Raw genomic sequence first — 18,106 nt, 5'->3', positions numbered from 1 at the left:
TTTTTTGTTTATCCGTATCAAGAAAAATAGTAATAATAACAAACATATCTAGTAGACTACAGATAAAATAATACAACTCTACATTACTGGTAGTATTGCAGCTTGAAACTATTATAAAACAATTTGCCAGAGATCCAGTAAGAGCTGTACAGACACACACACAACACACACACACACACACACGCATATATGTCTTCTGGTTAAATTAAAAATCTAGGTAAAAGATTTTATTACATATATTATATATACATATTTTGTGTAGATAACTATGTAAAAATATATGGAATGTAGAAAATGGTATTGATTCACCTATTTGTAGGGCAGCAGTAGAGACACAGCGGAGAAGGCAATGGCAAGCCACTCCGGTACTCTTGCCTGGAGAATCCCATGGATGGAGGAGCCTGGTAGGCTGCAGTCCCTGGGGTCGCTAAGAGTTGGACACGACTGAGCAACTTCACTTTCACTTTTCACTTTCATGCATTGGAGAAGGAAATGGCAACCCACTCCAGTGTTCTTGCCTGGAGAATCCCAGGGACGGGGGAGCCTGGTGGGCTTCCGTCTGTGGGGTCACACAGTCGGACACGACTGAAGTGACTTAGCAGCAGCAGCAGCAGCAGCAGCAAAGATATGATCAAACTTCTAAATTACCAAATGGTATTGAATGAAGAGAAAACCTCTGAAAAAATATTACATATGTATTTTTAGGTACATAATAATTTTGACCTTAGTCCAGTTAATAAGATTCCCTGAGCATATTGTTTCTAACTTAAAGTGACAAGGTTTCTAATGGAGTTTAATAAGTCAGTCAGTCAATTGATCAGTAAGTTCTGTCACTTCATCCTTATGCTAATGAAGTAGCTAATAAAATTAATACAAGACAATACCAAAGCAGCTAAGATCAAACATAACAACCTTTGCAAAAACTGGTTAGATATTTTAGCAGGCTGGGTAAATACACTTATGTACTCCATAAGAACTAGAACTGAAGGAGCTACAGTACGGTACCATTGGTAACGTTTACGTCCCTCAAAAACAACATCATATTTATATACAAAAGGTAGATGTAATATAAATATAGAATTCTCTTGCAAGAAAACATGGTTACTCATTTAACCACAATTGCTATCCCTGTATTCAGTGGCTATATTAGAATAGCCCAATGTTTTATCACAATTGTTTTTCTAGACTGAACTATATAACTCTATTAAAAGGAGACTGTTTCTCTTCTAGGACCATGTTCATGAGCTTCAGTGATCATATTAACATTAGAGTAACTCTCCAGCCATGTCAGATTATAAAGTTTAAGTGAAACTCCATATTTTATATCCCAACTGATCGCTGAGCAATCACTGTACCTTTTCCATAAAAAGCACCATGATATCTTGAGGAAAATATAAAAATAAAAATCTGTGATCACCACTGACTACCTGGCTGGAAAGAGCAGTTACATGCGTGTGCACTGGGGTGTCCTGATTGATTCATCCGGAGACTGGACAGATTACAGTTCTTCCAGATACCCGTGGCCCACTCTAGGGTTTAATCTGCAAGAATATTTGTATAGAATTGTAGGGGAAAGAAAGTGCCCGGTTGTGTTCAGAATCCCAGGTTACCCACCATTTCTCAGCTACGTGTGTCTCTTGGCAAATAATATTATCTTAAACTCTAATGCTACTTTTAACATGATGAAAATAATTATACTTACTTTATAGGGTTTTAAGAATCAAATTAGATAGTAAATGTGAGGTGCTTGCAGAGTGCTGAGTGCCTGACAGCTAACAAGTGAACAATATATGTTGGCTATTTGACCAATTAATTCCCCTAGCACCTGTTTTCCCTTGAGGAGAGTGGAGTTCAAGATATTGAAGCTAAAGATCCTGCTTTCCATTGAACTTTGTGAGATTTAAGGCCCACACAGAACTGCTTGGGGGCTTAGAAAATAAAGTCAGATTCAGGGTTGGAGGAGAGGTAATCCAAACCTCTGCTTGGAACATGGTGAGGCTGGAGGACTCACAGTGCCCTTTGGCACCACAAGATTTCTGGATTTGGGAGTGCCAGGAGAGAAGCAAGGGGCTCAGCAGTAGGGCACCTCCTCTACATGATTCTTGGGAAACAAACCTCAAGGCAAGCAGAAGAGAAAACTATGGGGAACTGGTCGTGGGCAGATCTGAGAAACCAAATATTCCAGAAATGACTGGAACAGTCTGGAAGGGGATGCTGTGAACCGCGTTTTGTATACAACAGGCTGGTAGAACCTGGTAGCTTTTGCCTTGTTAACATACAAATATAATAACAATATAAGGCAGAGTAGGCGATGCGCAGTAGCCGCCATAACAGCAGCCGCCATAACAGCACTGTGAAGTTCAAGGAAGGGAGAGATCAGTGTGAGAGTGTTCAGAGATCTAGAGCTCAGCAGGCCCTTGTCCACTGGTGGAGGCTAGGTGGGTCTTTCAAGTTGGAAAAATGAGTGAGCAAAGTGTGGAAGGAACATGTGGTGGCAGTGGTGATTTAGTCACTAAGTCGTGTCCGACTCTTGCGACCCCATGGACTGTAGCCCTCCAGGCTCCTCTGTCCATGGGATTCTCCAGGCAAGACTATTGGAGTGACTTGCCATTTCCTTCTCCGGGGGAACTTCCAGAACCAGGGATCCAACCTGCCGCTCCTGCACTGCAGGTGGTCTCTTGCACAGCAGGCAGATTCCTTACCAGAACCACCAGGGAAGCCTAGAAGAAGCATGTACAGGGGGTTTTGTGGACAATGGCTGGAATATGTGTGAGTGTGTGTGCACGTTCACACAAGGGAACAGTAAGAAAATGGTTACAAAACTAGTCTGGGGTCATATTTGAATGGCCACAGCTTAAGGATTTGTTCCTGTAAGTGAGAGTGGACTAGAGAAAAAAAATATTTTGAATAGGGAAGGCTATGCTAAAGCTGAAACTGCAATACTTTGGCCACCTCATGCGACGAGTTGACTCACTGGAAAAGACTCTGATGCTGGGAGGGATTGGGGGCGGGAGGAGAAGGGGACGACAGAGAATGAGATGGCTGGATGGCATCACCGACTCTGTGGACATGAGTTTGAGTGAACTCCGGGAGTTGGTGATGGACAGGGAGGCCTGGTGTGCTGTGATTCATGGGGTCGCAAAGAGTCAGTCACGACTGAGTGACTGAACTGAACTGATACTGAACCTAATAACTAATAAAATTAATCTGGCTATCTGTGTCGTACAGAGCAGAAGAAATGCACAGGGGTATGTAAAGATGGTTAGAAAACTCTTTCTAGATGTAGTAGGAGAACAGTAGGACATAATGTTAGACTGGCATAACAGTGCTTCAGTTCAGTTCAGTTCAGTCGCTCAGTCATGACCGACTCTCCACGACCCCATGAATCACAGTACACCAGGCCTCCCTGTTCATCACCAACTCCCGGAGGTCACTCAAACTCATGTCCATTGAGTCAGTGATGCCATCCAGCCATCTCATTCTCTGTCATCCCCTTCTCCTCCCGCCCCCAATCTTTCCCAGCATCAGACTCTTCTCCAGTGAGTCAACTCGTCGCATGAGGTGGCCAAAGTATTGCAGTTTCAGCTTTAGCATCAGTCCTTCCAATGAACACCCAGGATTGATCTCCTTTAGAATGGACTGGTTGGATCTCCTTGCAGTACAAGGGATTCTCAAGAGTCTTCTCCAACACCACAGTTCAAAAGCATCGATTCTTCGGAGATCAGCTTTCTTCACAGTCCAACTCTCACATCCATACATGACCACGGGAAAAACCATAGCCTTGACTAGACGGACCTTTGTTGGCAAAGTAATGTCTCTGCTCTTCAATATACTATCTAGGTTGGTCATAACTTTCCTTCCAAGGAGCAAGCGTCTTATCATCTTCTAAAACAGTTCTTACAGGGGAGAAAAAAATGTCTAATTAAGAGAACTATGGGCTTCCATTACTCCTCAATTTCCATTCATAATTTTCTCACGACTACTTCTCCATGCCCCAGTGGACATGGAAGTAAGCCACACTTGCTTGTTCATAAGTTACATAAGCATTTTTCATGATCCACTGAAGTGCTTAATGTGGGTCAAAAACAATCTCTCTCTCTCAGGTCTAACTGAGACTTCTGTTTTGGACATACTCCTGTGTTCCCCCAATATGATCTTAGGCATTTCAAACCCCAAATTTTGACACATCTCTTATATTATGATAGTTATGATAGAACAGTATCATATAAAAATATTGTTTTCCCTCATTCAGACTATCCCTGAAAGAAAATCGTTCCAATAGGTTTATAAAGTGATTCAATATATTTCCTGTGGCTAACCCCACTGACTATTGGCATAACACAGTTGGTATCACTCCCCTACCAACATTCAGGTAGGAAAAAACATTCCATTCAACTTGAACAATAACTGAGTTTTTTCAGGACATTCTCAAAAGTACAAATACTCACTTGAGCTCCTTAGCAAGATTCTTAGTAAAAGACCATCGTGATGCAGTAGGGTTTCCAGAAGCAGGTTCCAATTACAACCTGGCTGGGATAAGAGCAGTTTCAGCTGACCCTCTGTTGTCAGTCGTCCAGCTGATGGAGTCCTTTCAAAATGCAAGATAAAGATGGAGTAATGAAGTTAATTTATCTATGAAATTAATAGCTTTAAAGTACAGATGTAATGCTAACTCCTTTAAATGTCAATTCCTCCCAGATTACTGTGAAAATGCTTTCATGCTTGCTTACTTCAGGGTTGCTCAGGGAAGGAATTACATTTAATCTCTACTAGCTAAAAGCAAATTAACATTTGGTAGCCTGCCAATTTTAAAACTGATACAAAATAACCATGCCTACATTTCACAGAACTATGTTTTAGTTTCATGGAGCAAAATAAAAATGATTTATGCATTTTTGAAAGCATTTATTTGTTCATTTGACAAATACATGAATGCCTACTATGTGCTATGACCTTCTTTCATTACTCACAGAAAGATGTTACAGTATGTTTTAGCTGCTAATTTGCCATGTACTATGATTGCTGATAAAATGAAAGGAATTCAAAGCTTCTGTCAGAGATCAACCATAATCTAATTGTTTAATATGTAAAAGCCATAAGTCAACAGGCAATTATCAGAACAACTCTTAAGAGTCACACTGCCACCTACCTGGGTAATCAGTTGGTTTCATTTTTTTTTTAAGATTTTTTTTCTGATGTGGACCATTATTAAAGTCTTTATGGAATTTATTACAATGTTGCTTCTGTTTTATGTTTTAGTGTTGTAGCAGTAAGGCATGCGGGATCTTAGCTCTTCCACCAGGGGTCACACCTGCAACTCCTGTACAGGAAGGTGAGGTCGTAACCACTGGACAACCAGAAAAGGTCCCCTGGGTAATCAGTGTATCAGAGAGACGTAATTCCAAAGCAAATAAGTTTCTACTTGGGAAACTATCATCTGCGGTGAATAGAAAATTAAAATCAGGTCCTCCAAATCACATTAGTTTACCAACGAATCTGGAGATAAGGAAATGAGGTAGAGACTAAAAACTGATAACATTATTCTCTTTTTCCTTCTAAAGTCTCAAGGTTTAGACTGGCTAAAGGTCACAGCATGTCAGATCGGCTTACCCACTCCAGTATTCTTGCCTGGGAAATCCCGTGGACAGAGGAGCCTGGTGGCCTACAGCCCGTGGGATCCAAAAGAGTCGGACTTGTCAACTGAGCAACAAAACAACAAAGTGCAGGAAAGGGCCTAACTCAATCTGACTGTGGCCGTAAGGATGGTGAGAACAAGGAGGGAGGCAGTGGGAAGGCAAGGGCAATGTCGAGGTGTGCCTGAGAGAACCCTACGGATGCTTTAGGTGGAAGCAAGCAGAACAAAGAAAATTGCTGAGAGATGATTTGTGGCATCATTTCAAGATGAAATGTACTACGTGGTGGACCATCCACATGGTCTAAACCAAAGTTTTCCAAAGCCTGGACCCTGGACCAACAACATCAGCATCACCTGGGAACTTGTGAAAAATGCAATTTCCCAGGCCTTATCCCACAAGGAATTCTGGGAATGGGCCCCAGAAATCTGTGCTTTAACAAGTCCTCTCCAGGAGAGTCTGATGCATACCAGGGTTTGAGAACCACTGCGGTAGGCAGTGCTTTTTGGAGCACGGGTAGCAGAGTATACAGATTTTAGCACTTTATTATTTCATCAATAAAGGCTTTATCTCTCCACTCAGAATCAACCCTCATGGGCACACTTAGTTTGTACCCCAAAGCTTCTACCAAAGAACTAAGCATGTTTAGGGGCTCTGTAAATGTTAGCTGATTGACTCATCTGCTCATAAACAGACAAACTCTTATTGAAAAAAAAAAAAAAAGCAGGATGCACTGCCAAAATGCTAGTTTAAACAAAAGTGAGAGCATTTAAAGACATAAAATGAAATTTCAAAACATCTCCCCCTTGACTCAGCTGGGCATTTGGAACATCTCACAACCTTATGATGCACAAAATCACCTGAACTTTGGACCAGCTCAGGCTTCCCATGTGAGGCTCTGATAACATTAACTCAAATCAGAGAAACCCCCCAGTAACTGATGAGGCAATGTTAGCTAGGAAAACCTGTGCCCTGAATGGGCGATAAAGAGAAAAGCAGGGAGTTATTTAGCTCTCAGACCAGAGGAAGCACATCTGTCAGTTCAGCAGCTCCGAATTCCTTTGGGTATCCCCAGGTTGGTCGGGTTCTTGCAGTCATTCCAAACATGGTACCAAAGGAAGAATCCACTTGGTGAGCCCCTTGGAATGAAATATTTAAGCATATCCTCCCAATGGCTGTCCTTGTTTCCATTCTAAACCCCAAGTGCTGACATCAAGAAACTTGCTTGATAGATGAAAAGCAGCTAATTGTTTTTAAGTTGTGTTTTAATATAGACTTAGTTTTTTAACATTTCCTATCAGTTTCGCTTGAGCTGAGTGCTGACTTGAAGGATACATTTAATGAACTCGAATATCCAGTCCGATGGAGTTTAGAAAAGGAAGGAGATAATTGAGAGACAATTTGAAGAAGGATACAGGGGCCAGCTCATGGAGGAGCCAAGGTGGAGACTGCGCCTGTTAAAGCTTTTTAAGGCAGACGAGATTCCTGACCTGGCTGCAGTATGGAGAATGAACTGGAGGGAGGGTTATGTTTTTGCTCAGGCCTTTCAGACACGGAATAAGGCAAAAATAATTTGAATGTCATTTCATACTGTCGTATCCGAATACCTGGTTATAAATAAAACTTCTCGTTTACCAGATGGGAAACTGTTTGTTGAAATGTACCTCAGTTCTTGGATCTTTCCACTTATCACAGATTTTGAAATGTACAGTAGAGTGACTCACTATAAGAAAAAAAATAAAAGATTACAAACATTCCTCAGTCACTGAGCTCCGAGTAATAAATGCTTTGAGGAGTCTGCACTGGGCATATGGAGAAGCATATGTTCCCTCATCCTTTGAGCTGGTGGAGCTGTGAAAGTGAGATGAGCCTCACAGAAAATGACAAAAAGGAAAATTTTTTATATATGTATCAAATATGTACATGTTGAATTCCACTATAATACAAAGAAGAGAACAGAATTGATAAATCCACTGGAACTCATAAATCCTATAGGACAGGACAGGACAAATTTATGGCTGGGTTATATCAGGCTTATACATTGCTCCTTTTCTGGGCATGAAGAGACCTAAGAACTCTTTCAAATCCAGGCAATAAAGGGGCTCAAAAATTACCTGTTTATGAAACTAACAAATTATTATGGAATCACTGTGAAAAATCTTGGTTGTATTTGGGTATGTTTACTTTATGAAAACGTATCAAGTAGTTTGGAGCAGGGATAGGCTACCAACTACAGTATTCTTGGGCTTCCCTGGTGGTTCAGATGGCAAAGAATCTCCCTGTGTTGCAGGAGACCTGAGTTCGATACCTGGGTTGGGAAGATCCCCTAGAGGCAGGCATGGCAAACCACTCCAGTATTATTGCCTGAAGAAGCCCCATGGACAGGGGAGCCTGGAGGGTTACAGTCCCTGGTGTCACAAAGAGCTGGACATGACTAAGCAGCTAAGCCTAGCACATCAAGTAGTTCATCTGCAATTTCTGCAATTTTTTAAGCATGTGTTCACACTGCAGTATAAAGTTTAAAAATGCTAGACCTATCAGTGAACAATGGCTTGAGTTTCAACCACAGTTATGCATGGAGCACAGGGTAGGAAAAGACTCTGTAGTAAAGTCAGACTACAATACAATCAGCCTCACTGTTCAAGTCACATGACCTTGGGTGTTACTGCCCCTACTATACACAAACATGCAGAAGCTGTCAGAATAGGGGAACATTGGAACACTCTGAAATGCACAGGTGGGGATAAAACCAAGCGGTGTTGGGTGCTGTTTTTCAAGACCAGATATTTACTTTAAATGAACAGCCATTATATGGTTCCACATCCCTAAGAGATAAACTACATGAATCCAGGAGCCACGGGTGAGAGTTCTCTCTGAAGGATACTAGAAGCCACCTTCTCACCAGAGCTCCTGATTATCCACTGGAAATTTATGTTTTCCATTCCCGTAACTCCCCACAGTGTCTGTGGAAGTGGAGATCCTGGTGTCTATGGTGGAGTGAGTTGGGGAATGCAACCTCGACCAGGGGACCATGAAAAATTCTACTAAATGTAATGTTATACCTGCCATCATCCAGTTATTTTTGGATTCCCATGCCAGTAGTCTAGCAGGCAAAGAAAGGAGCCACTATATTGGTAAGGGTGATAACTCTGATTATCACTGAGGAATCAGAGTCTCTACTGCACATGGGGAGCAGGGAGGAGTATATTTGTATGTCAAGGGATTCACCAGGGAGTCAAGAAATGATGCTCTCATGACTGCTAACAAGCATAAGTAGGTGGCCGAAGTAACCACATTCTGATCAGGGAATGGCAGTCATGGTTCAGCATCTCAAGGAGGGTCTCAGTGTCTGTGCTAGGTAAGCAACACACTCAACAGGCTCCCACCTGTTTTTTTTTTTTTTCCCCAGCCATCACACCTTGAAGAATCAATAAGGTCCAGAGAACTTAAATAACGAGTAGTGGATTTCAGTGGTACAAGGGTTAGCCCAAATGTCAGTGTCCCTACATCCTTTTGCCCTTACCACTCAGTTGACACTGACCTGCCTTATGCTGTCAGAATCTGCACTTCTCTACCTTCCAACAAGGCGGGTTAGAAGTGCCAGCAAATTAACACCTCCAGAGGAACCTTCAGGCAATAACTGATGAAAGTTTCTAATAAATTCCTCAGCATCTTTGTTCCTTTCGCAGAATAACTCTGTGAGGTGCCTTTCACACTGGCTCCAAGAATTTCCCCAGAAGGTTTGAGTTCCACTTACTCCTAGGATTACACTGCTCTTGACTTGCTGTCTTTCTTGGTCTCATCTACTCCCATCGAGTGTTTCTTCCACTTAAAAAATAAACTATTCTAACCTCAATCCTTGCCTCGAGGACTGCTTCTTGGGGAAATGTAAAGTAAGACATCAGGAGTCATGTATGGATGTGAGAGTTGGACCATAAAGAAGGCTGAGCACTAAAGAATTGATGCTTTCAAACTGTGGTGCTGGAGCAGACTCTTGAGTGTCCCTTGGACAGCAAGGAGATCAAAACAGTTAATCCTAAAATAAATCAGTCCTGAATACTCATTGGAAGGACTGATATGGAAGCTGAAGCTCCAATACTTTAGGCCACCTTATGTTTAGAGCTGACTCACCGGAAAAGACTCTGATGTTGGCGCTGATTGAGGGCAAGAGGAGAAGAGGGCGACAGAGGATGAGATGGTTAGATGCATTATCAACTCAATGAACATGAGCTTGAGCAAACTCTGGGAGTTAGTGAAGGAAAGGGAGGCCTGGCGTGCTACAGTCCATTGGGTTGCAAAGAGTCAGACACGACTGAGTGACTGAATGACAACAGAAAATAAGACATGCGTGGAGACACTTAGGATTTATCTCAGTGTTTGTTTCAGGAATACTGAGAAAATAAGAGTAAAGTCATTTAACTAATAAACATGGCAACTGGACTCTGAACCCAGGTTTTTCTGCCTTTAAAATCCATGGCTATTCCACTACTCTGTGTTTCTTTCGTTCAACCTGGTTGACATTTGGTGGGTACGTTGTAATTTTCAGCCTTGAGGACGTTTGGCTCTATTCATCTTCCTTGATTGAGGATACCATGTTTTTGACCCAAACTCAGGTTTGTGGTCTCAAGGCTGATTCCCAAATTGGAGCCATGTTATTTAAGGTATCTTGGGACTGATTTTGACCAGATGGTTCCTGTCATGGATTACTGGGTCAAATTTATACCAGAGACCATAAGTTAAATGATTCGGAGAACAAAGGCAAGGGCATAACTAAAGAGAAACCAAGAGTAAAATCCCTAAAGTAGGAAAATGAAAGCAGAGAAGGAAAAGCTGTATTACCATTCTACTTTTGCCTTTCCAAAACTAATCCTTCCAAATAGTTCTAGGAAAATAAGACAAATATTTGGAGCAGTTCTATCATCTTCCTCTTTATTTTATTCATCTTTCTCTTTAGTACCTAGGAAAAAAGCTTGAGGAGATAAAAAAATCCAAAATATTTGCTGCATCATTTTAATCAAGAATGTACAAATTATATGTACTTATAACATTGAAAATGCTTGCATACGTTTTAATCTATATAATGGGTATAGCCAAGTCTCTATGATCTTTATAGTTACCAATGATTCAATAAACAGAAATAAGACAGGCTTCACCTTCACATTTATATATAGGACTTGCTTTGATTTTTAATAACTTTGTCCACTGACGTAGATGGATACTCTTAGAGAGTCTCATTTTTTCAGAGTTTATGGTATCTACAATAACAGGTACACAACTTAAAGAACAAGTGTTCGACCTGTAAGGACCTAAATTACTTCTTGATTTCAGTAAACTAAACTTTTTCACTTGGGATGACCCTATTTCTCAAAAATCATCCGAAGATATATTAGTGCCCCAAATTCATAGCCCCAGCTCCACTTTATAGAGTTACACAAGTTAGTGTATCTTATTTCTAAAAAACATATGAGAATCTAATTTTAATTTTAAAAAGAATACTTCATGCCAACGATTACTCTTGGACTCCCCCAGAAGTGCTATTCTAGCACCTGGGGCACTAACATACTGGATCCTACTGACTCACTCAACCAACCCTTTAGAGGACCAGAAGTTATCTCTCTGGGGTCCTTTAACTATTATTGATCCTTGTACTACCAGATAATAAATTCCTTATCAGAGGAGTTCAAGAAAGGTCTCTTCTGACATCACACTTCTGATATGACACCCCACAAGAAAGTAGTTCAATAATCTTTCCACTTTATCACACTTCGAGTTGGCTTTTTAACATGTTTGGATAACTGATAAGATCTGCCACTTTCTGAAATGTAGTTCTTTCCTAACACAGCAGCACTGAATGACTGTTTAGTAAGCACTTACGTGGTGGGCAGCTAGCTAATTAAATCCTCATGACTCTGTCATGGGAATATCCCAGAAGCTAAGGGAAGAAGATGTTGCAAGATGTGAGAAGTAGACCATGGTATCGCACCCTGTTTTCAAGTGGATCGATATGATCATATTGTATTTATGTCTCAATTTCCTCACAAAGATACAAGCTATTTAACTTTCCAAAATTATAAAACCATACAAGTCTGCAAACCTGTCTGACTAATCCGAAAACCTATAGTTGTCTTTTATCCTCTCATTGCTGGCTCCATTGCTATATTCTTTTTTTTATATAATACACTCAAGCCACAATAGAAAAGGAAAGATATGAAGAAATATCTAGCTACATCAAGTCTCCAGCTCACCTGACACTTTCACTTCTTTTAATAACTGCGCCACAAACATGGCTTTTTCTTTGAAAATCTTTTCAAAGATCCAGCTGCTTGTCCATCCACGCTCTGGAACAGCCATGTAAGAGCTTTGGTGTTCAAAAATCTCTCATTACTTCTCCCCTGACTGTTGGCTCTATGTCAAAGCTTGGCATCTCATCAGAGTACAAGTTCTCTAAGCCTTTTTCTTCAGTGCTATGGAACAGCCTGACAGCAGCTGCTGGGGGACCAACGTTCTCTTTTGTCCTCCTCCCCAGATGTTCACTCCTGAGGTCGCTAGAAGCCAACTCCTCAACAGAGCATTTTTCCCATCACTGAGCTTTACCACTCAGATCAAATGTTTGAAAAGAGTTAAATGTACCATTTAAAGTGGTACTATCTGAAACAATACTACGATAATTCATTTGTTCCTTAATCCTCTTATTCAGTAAACTAATATTTGCTTGAAATTTCTAGGTGCAAGGCTTCAGAGACACAACAGCAAGTAAAAAACAAAGAGTCACTATTTTTACAGAATTCAGTGGGGAATACATATATAGTTTAAATGGTCATACAAATAAAGATGAAATTACAACTATGAAAACTCAATCAAGGAAAAGCACACGATGCTATTAGGAGATGTACTAAGAAGTAAGCTAGTCTCCGGGGTTGATGAAAAGCTTCCCTACAGAAGTCACGCCGGAGCTGAGATATGAAACTACATTGACATTAACTAAGTGAAAGAAGAAGAAGGCCTTTCAGGGTACGGTAAGGCATGTGCAAAGATCCTGTGGCAAAAAGGAATATTTTGCGGCAAGCAAGTGTAAAAAAGGCTAATGAGTGAAAAGCAAAAATCACAGGCTAGTGCGGTATGAGAAAAGGTTGCAAAGATGCGTGAGCCCCATCTATGTAGGCTTTACAGGCCATGGTGAATTTTGTGTGCATGTTGAAGGATAAAGAGGAATTCATGGAAGGGAGTCAACAGTTAAGTGTGAAATGATAAAATTTAGTTTTGAAAATAGCTTTGGATTTGAGAAGTCTCTAGCTGTAGTTTGGAGAATATTAGAAATGGGAGTTGACACATATATAGGAGGAAAGAGAGGTGTCATTGCAGTAGCCAGGAAAGAGATGAAGCACTAAGGCAAGGGCGGCGCTATGGATAGCAGATATTAGGAGCTAAAGTTAACTAGACTTAGTAATGAATTGGATCTCTTGGAGAAAAAGAGGGAAGTGTTCAGGATGTTTCCTGGTCTCTGGCTTATACAAACACGTGTGTGCACGTGTGCTAAAAAGCATCAGTCACATCCGACACTTTGAGACCCCATGGACTGTAGCTCACCAGGCTCCTCTGTCCATGGGATTCTTCAGGCAAAAATACTGGAGTTGGCTGCCATGACCCCCTCCACAGGGGATCTTCTTCCTGACCCAGGGATCAAACCCGTGTATCTTATGTCTCCTGCATTAGCAGATGGGTTCTTTACCACTAGGGCCACCTGGAAAGCCTCTATATAACCACGTTCAGGTACAATAAATCAAAATGGAAATAAAATAAAAAAGGATCAGTTGGGAGTGGAATTTCCTAAGTTCCAATATGGTCATATTGAGCTTGAGGTCTGTCTGTGTTCACTGGGTATAAATCTGAAGAAGACATTCATGTATGAGTCACATACATGAGTTAGTAGGTCTGCAGTCGTAGGAGAGACTAAAACTAGAGATATGGATTTGGGGGCAATTAGAAGTATATGAAACCACAGGCATGTGTGACTTCACCTAGAAAAGGTTCTATGATAGAATGCTAAAGATGCTCAATATTTAATGGCCAGGCGAAAGTAAATGAACCTGCGAAGGAGACAGAGAAATTTTATTGCCCATCTTTTTCCTCTAACACCTAGCACATGCCTTACTTGGAGAAAAATTTTAAAATGAATTTATTGAAAGGATGAAATGAATACATCTTGGTAAACTGCACAAAGGAAAAGACTCTCATAGCATATAGTATAATGAAGCTAAAGGTAGCTTAATATTTAGGCAGGGGGAAAAAAAGGGATATGAATCCAAAACAGGATTACATTGAATAAAACCATAATGAAAACAAAAGCATAGTAGAAAGAAATATCTACAGCTCAGAATGGACGGGCCATGAATCAAAACATCATGTTGTCATCATAAAAGAAAATGAGCAGTGTAAAATGAATGGACTGTTTACTCACACTGATTATGCTACTTGGATTCAGTGTATGGTTATGACCTACTTAGCTAAGGAAGACCTGAAAGTATTTGGAAATATTTAAAGAACCACAAGATGATGAAAGTTGGGAAAATAAATAAAAAACATTATACTGCAACAATGGTATAATTGACTAAGATAATGTTTTTTCTTGAACATTTATATGAAAGCACAATATGCTGTCGTACTATCAATCCTGAGATTAATATATTCCCCACATGCCTTAGTTTAATCTAGTATGAAACTGATTGCCCTTTCTAAATCAACTCACATTGCTAGCCTACTACTGCTAGGGATAATGAATACAGTACATTTTCCTTATTGCCTGGAAAATACATATACTTTCCCTAAAGTAAACTCTTCTAAAGTATTCGAGGAGTTCTAGAAGAACATGAACAATTCTATTTTTACCAATTTATATACTTCATAGGCTTTCTCTAGAAATCATATAGACAAATTTATGCTGCATACAGCTATTTATGCATCTGTAACTCTTGTTGTAAGTCTCAATCTTAATCCTCCTTGTTCTGCTTCTTCCTTCTCACTTACTTTTAATTCATTATCTTAATATACTTAATATTCTTAAAAGTCAACTTATATCTTTCTGAAACAATGCACAGCTGTGAATAAATAAGCAAATAGGTAATTAAATTCCTAAAATGCATCATAATTAAATATTTTGTCTCAGTCTCACCCTTTCAGAATAAAAATCACAATCTATTTCCAGTTCTTCATTATAAACAGTTCATTTCAGTTGCTAACATGAGGGATGGAGTTTGAAGCCTAATTTGCGGGGTAAAAACACAGGAACAGCTGATATACGTGAGGAAATGGAAAGGTGACATTTTTAAGGTCACGTGATGGTGGCCTAGGAATTCCCACTGCAATGCTTGACAGATGCAAATCAATAAGATGAGCTATTTTGAAATTACTTTTATTGCTATCTTGGCTTCCTCTGACTGTACCACTGCTCTGAACATGTTGGATCATAAATCATGTAGATCAGGTCTTCCTAAGCAGATTATAAAGGAAGGTTAGAGAGAATAACTGTCAGGAAGTCAGGGTAGAGGGGCTCATACTATACTTGTGTGGGGAATTCAAAAAGGCAAAAGAGAGAACCCAACGCATTTCAGGAGAGAAAACGAGATTTTAAAAAAAGACCAAAAGCTAAGGACAGGCAATAAGTAAAAGCAAAAACTATAGAATAACTGTGTCTTAAAGACAAGAGAAGAGACTGAGAACTAGAGCAGAGAAGAGTGTTGGATGCCCCAGGAAACAAGCCAGGCAGTGTGGGAGAGGCAGAGGCAGAGGCAGAAGGCAGAGGCTCTTCTTGAGCAGTAGAATGGTATTTCTGCTGTTGCTGTTAGTCACTCAGTCGTGTCCGACTCTTTGTGACCCCATGGACTGTAGCCCGCCAGGCTCCTCTGTGGGATTCTCCAGGCAAGAATACTGGAGTGGGTTGCCATTTCCTTCTCCAAGAATGGTATTTAATATAAAACATATTCAGTTCAGTTCAGTCACTCAGTCGTGTCCGACTCTCCGCGACCCCATGAATCACAGCACGCCAGGCCTCCCTGTCCGTCACCAACTCCCGGAGTACATTCAAACTCATGTCCACAGAGTCGGTGATGCCATCCAGCCATCTCATTCTCCGCCGTCCCCTTCTCCCACCGCCCCCAACCTTTCCCAGCATCAGAGTCATATTATTAAATAATAGTAAAAATCAGTTCAGTTCCGTTCAGTCACTCAGTCGTAGCCCATAGTAATAATGGACCAAGGTTGTTGTGATGTGTTGGAGAGAAAGACTGACTGGATCTAAAAGAACTATGGGGATGAATCAATTGAACATGATACTACACTAGGAACAGGCAACAGAGAGCTCAATGGACCGCAGCCATAAAATTAAAAGATGCTTGCTCTTTGGCAGGAAAATTATGGGACCTAGGTAGTGTATTAAAAAGCAGAGACATCACTTTGCTGATAAAGATCCATATAGTCAAGGCTATGGCTTTTCCAGTGGTCATGTATGGATGTGAGAGTTGGACTGTGAAGAAAGCTGATCTCCGAAGAATTGATGCTTTCGAACTGTGGTGCTGGAGAAGACTCTTGAGAGTCCTTTACACAGCAAGGAGAGCAAACCAATCAATCCTAAAGGAAATCAGTCCTGAATACTCATTGGAAGAACTGATGCTGAAGCGCCTATACTTTGGCCACCCTATGGGAAGAGCCGATTCACTGGAAAAGACCCTGATCCTGGGAAAGATGGAGGGCAGGAGGAGAAGGGGATGACAGAAGATGAGATGGTTGGATGGCATCACTGACTCAAGGGACATGAGTTTGAGCAAGCTCTGGGAGAGGTGAAGGACAGGGATGACTGGTATGCTCCTAATAGAAAAGACACCACGCTGAGAGGACAAGGGAAGAGTGAAAAGAAGGATCTGTTGAGGACATCACGCTGGATTTCCAGTAATATGGTGGCTAGCTCAAGAAATATGGACAGCCAGACACAGGATGCTGGAGTAAAGGAAGTGCCCAGAGCTAGAAATCCTCTGTACAGAGGCTCTAGGGTAATACATGTGGATCAAAGAACTCCAAAAAATGAGGTTTCTCTTTCCTTTAAAAATTTATTTTTACCTTAATAAAATTAAGCCGCTTTCATTATAGGAAATTTGGAAAATGCACAGATAAAAATTAAAATCAATCACAATCCTATAATACAGAGATATAAAGTAAAAGTTCTCTAAGGTAGAGTTTATATACCCTTTCAATATTTGTTTTTCTACACATCCTATTTTCATGCTATATGTAGAGTAGTATGGCCTAGTTTGTGCATGTGTGGGTGCAAAGTCACTTCAGTCATGTCTGACTCTTTGTGACCCTATGGAGTGTAGCCCCCTGGGTGCCTCTACCCATGGGATTCTCTAGGCAAGAACACTGGCGTGGGTTGCCATGCCCTCCCCCAGGGGATCTTCCCCACCCAGGGATGGAACCCAGGTCTCTTATGTTTCCTGCATTGGCAGGGGGGTTCTTCACCACTAGCGCCACCTGGGAAGCCGGTATGTTCAGCACATCTGAATTGTGTCCCATCTTCCAATAACTGTTCATCCCTTGGGAAACAGGGGTTCTCATAACCTGTAAGTTTGGGGAATTTTACACTAGATCCCTCCTTCAGGTAAACACTATATAGGTTAGTATATCAGAGCTCCTGCAAGTAGAACCATGAAGAGATACTTCACACAATGAATAACTGACATTCTTAGGTTTTCCTTAAATGCCTGTTAACATCACCCTGAACTGTTCTCCCTTTGCACAGTGGAGGGGCAGCTGTCTGGCGCTTGGGGTTTAGTAGCAGACAAGCTGAGCTTCAGAGTCTGCCTCCCAGATTTGCTCTCTTCAGGAAGTTGCTACCTGCACATCACTTCACTCTCCATGAAAGCAGACCTCACGGACGGGGTGTGAGGCTTGAAAGAGATAACGTTCACGAAGGACTGGGCATGTCAGTTTGAGAGTTACCACTCTGAAGCCTGGGTTGGCTTTGATTACTACATCATTACTAAGCTGCAGTTTTCCCATAACTATAAATCGCAATGATCTGCCATTTCATACTTTTCAAAATCAACCTTTTTAATGACTCCACAGTCATCTATCACATGGCTAATCCATAAGTGAGTTGTCTAATTGAATACTGTGAGATATTCATTTCCAATTTTTCCTTTCACAAATAATACATTGATGAATATCCTTGCATATGAAACTTTCTCAGCAGCTCTGATTCTTATGATTGATTCCTAGAAATAGAATTGTTGGATAAAGGGCCATAATATTTTTAAGGTTTTTTATACAGTTTACTATATTGCCCTCCAGAAAACGCATATCCAGTTGCATTTCCACTGTGAGCTGCATAGTTACCACCATGTTCTAATCTTTTTGTGAAGGTAATAGTAAAGATAGATTGCTAAAGATAGACTGCTAAAATCAAGCAGAAATAAAGAAAAGTC

At 40.8% G+C, this 18,106-nt stretch overlaps 1 protein-coding gene across 2 annotated transcripts in view; it reads right to left on the bottom strand.

Annotated features, from left to right (window-relative positions):
* The window catches only part of KIAA0825 (KIAA0825 ortholog), a 401,795-nt gene that overhangs the window by 261,107 nt on the left and 122,582 nt on the right, over positions 1 to 18,106 (bottom strand). For both annotated transcript variants that reach the window (XM_055429383.2, XM_055429385.2), the window contains exon 13: positions 4,449 to 4,588. In XM_055429383.2, the coding sequence (XP_055285358.2) occupies positions 4,449 to 4,588 (140 nt within the window). The remainder of the gene's footprint in view (positions 1 to 4,448; positions 4,589 to 18,106) is intronic.

This window comes from Moschus berezovskii, chromosome 8 (genome assembly GCF_049115385.1).
Source record: "Moschus berezovskii isolate FMDL1 chromosome 8, NW_MosBer_1.0, whole genome shotgun sequence".
In the NCBI taxonomy this organism is placed as follows: Eukaryota; Metazoa; Chordata; class Mammalia; order Artiodactyla; family Moschidae; genus Moschus; species Moschus berezovskii.
The sequence above is the reverse complement of the archived record's forward strand: the minus strand, read 5'-3'. Positions and strand labels throughout refer to the sequence as shown.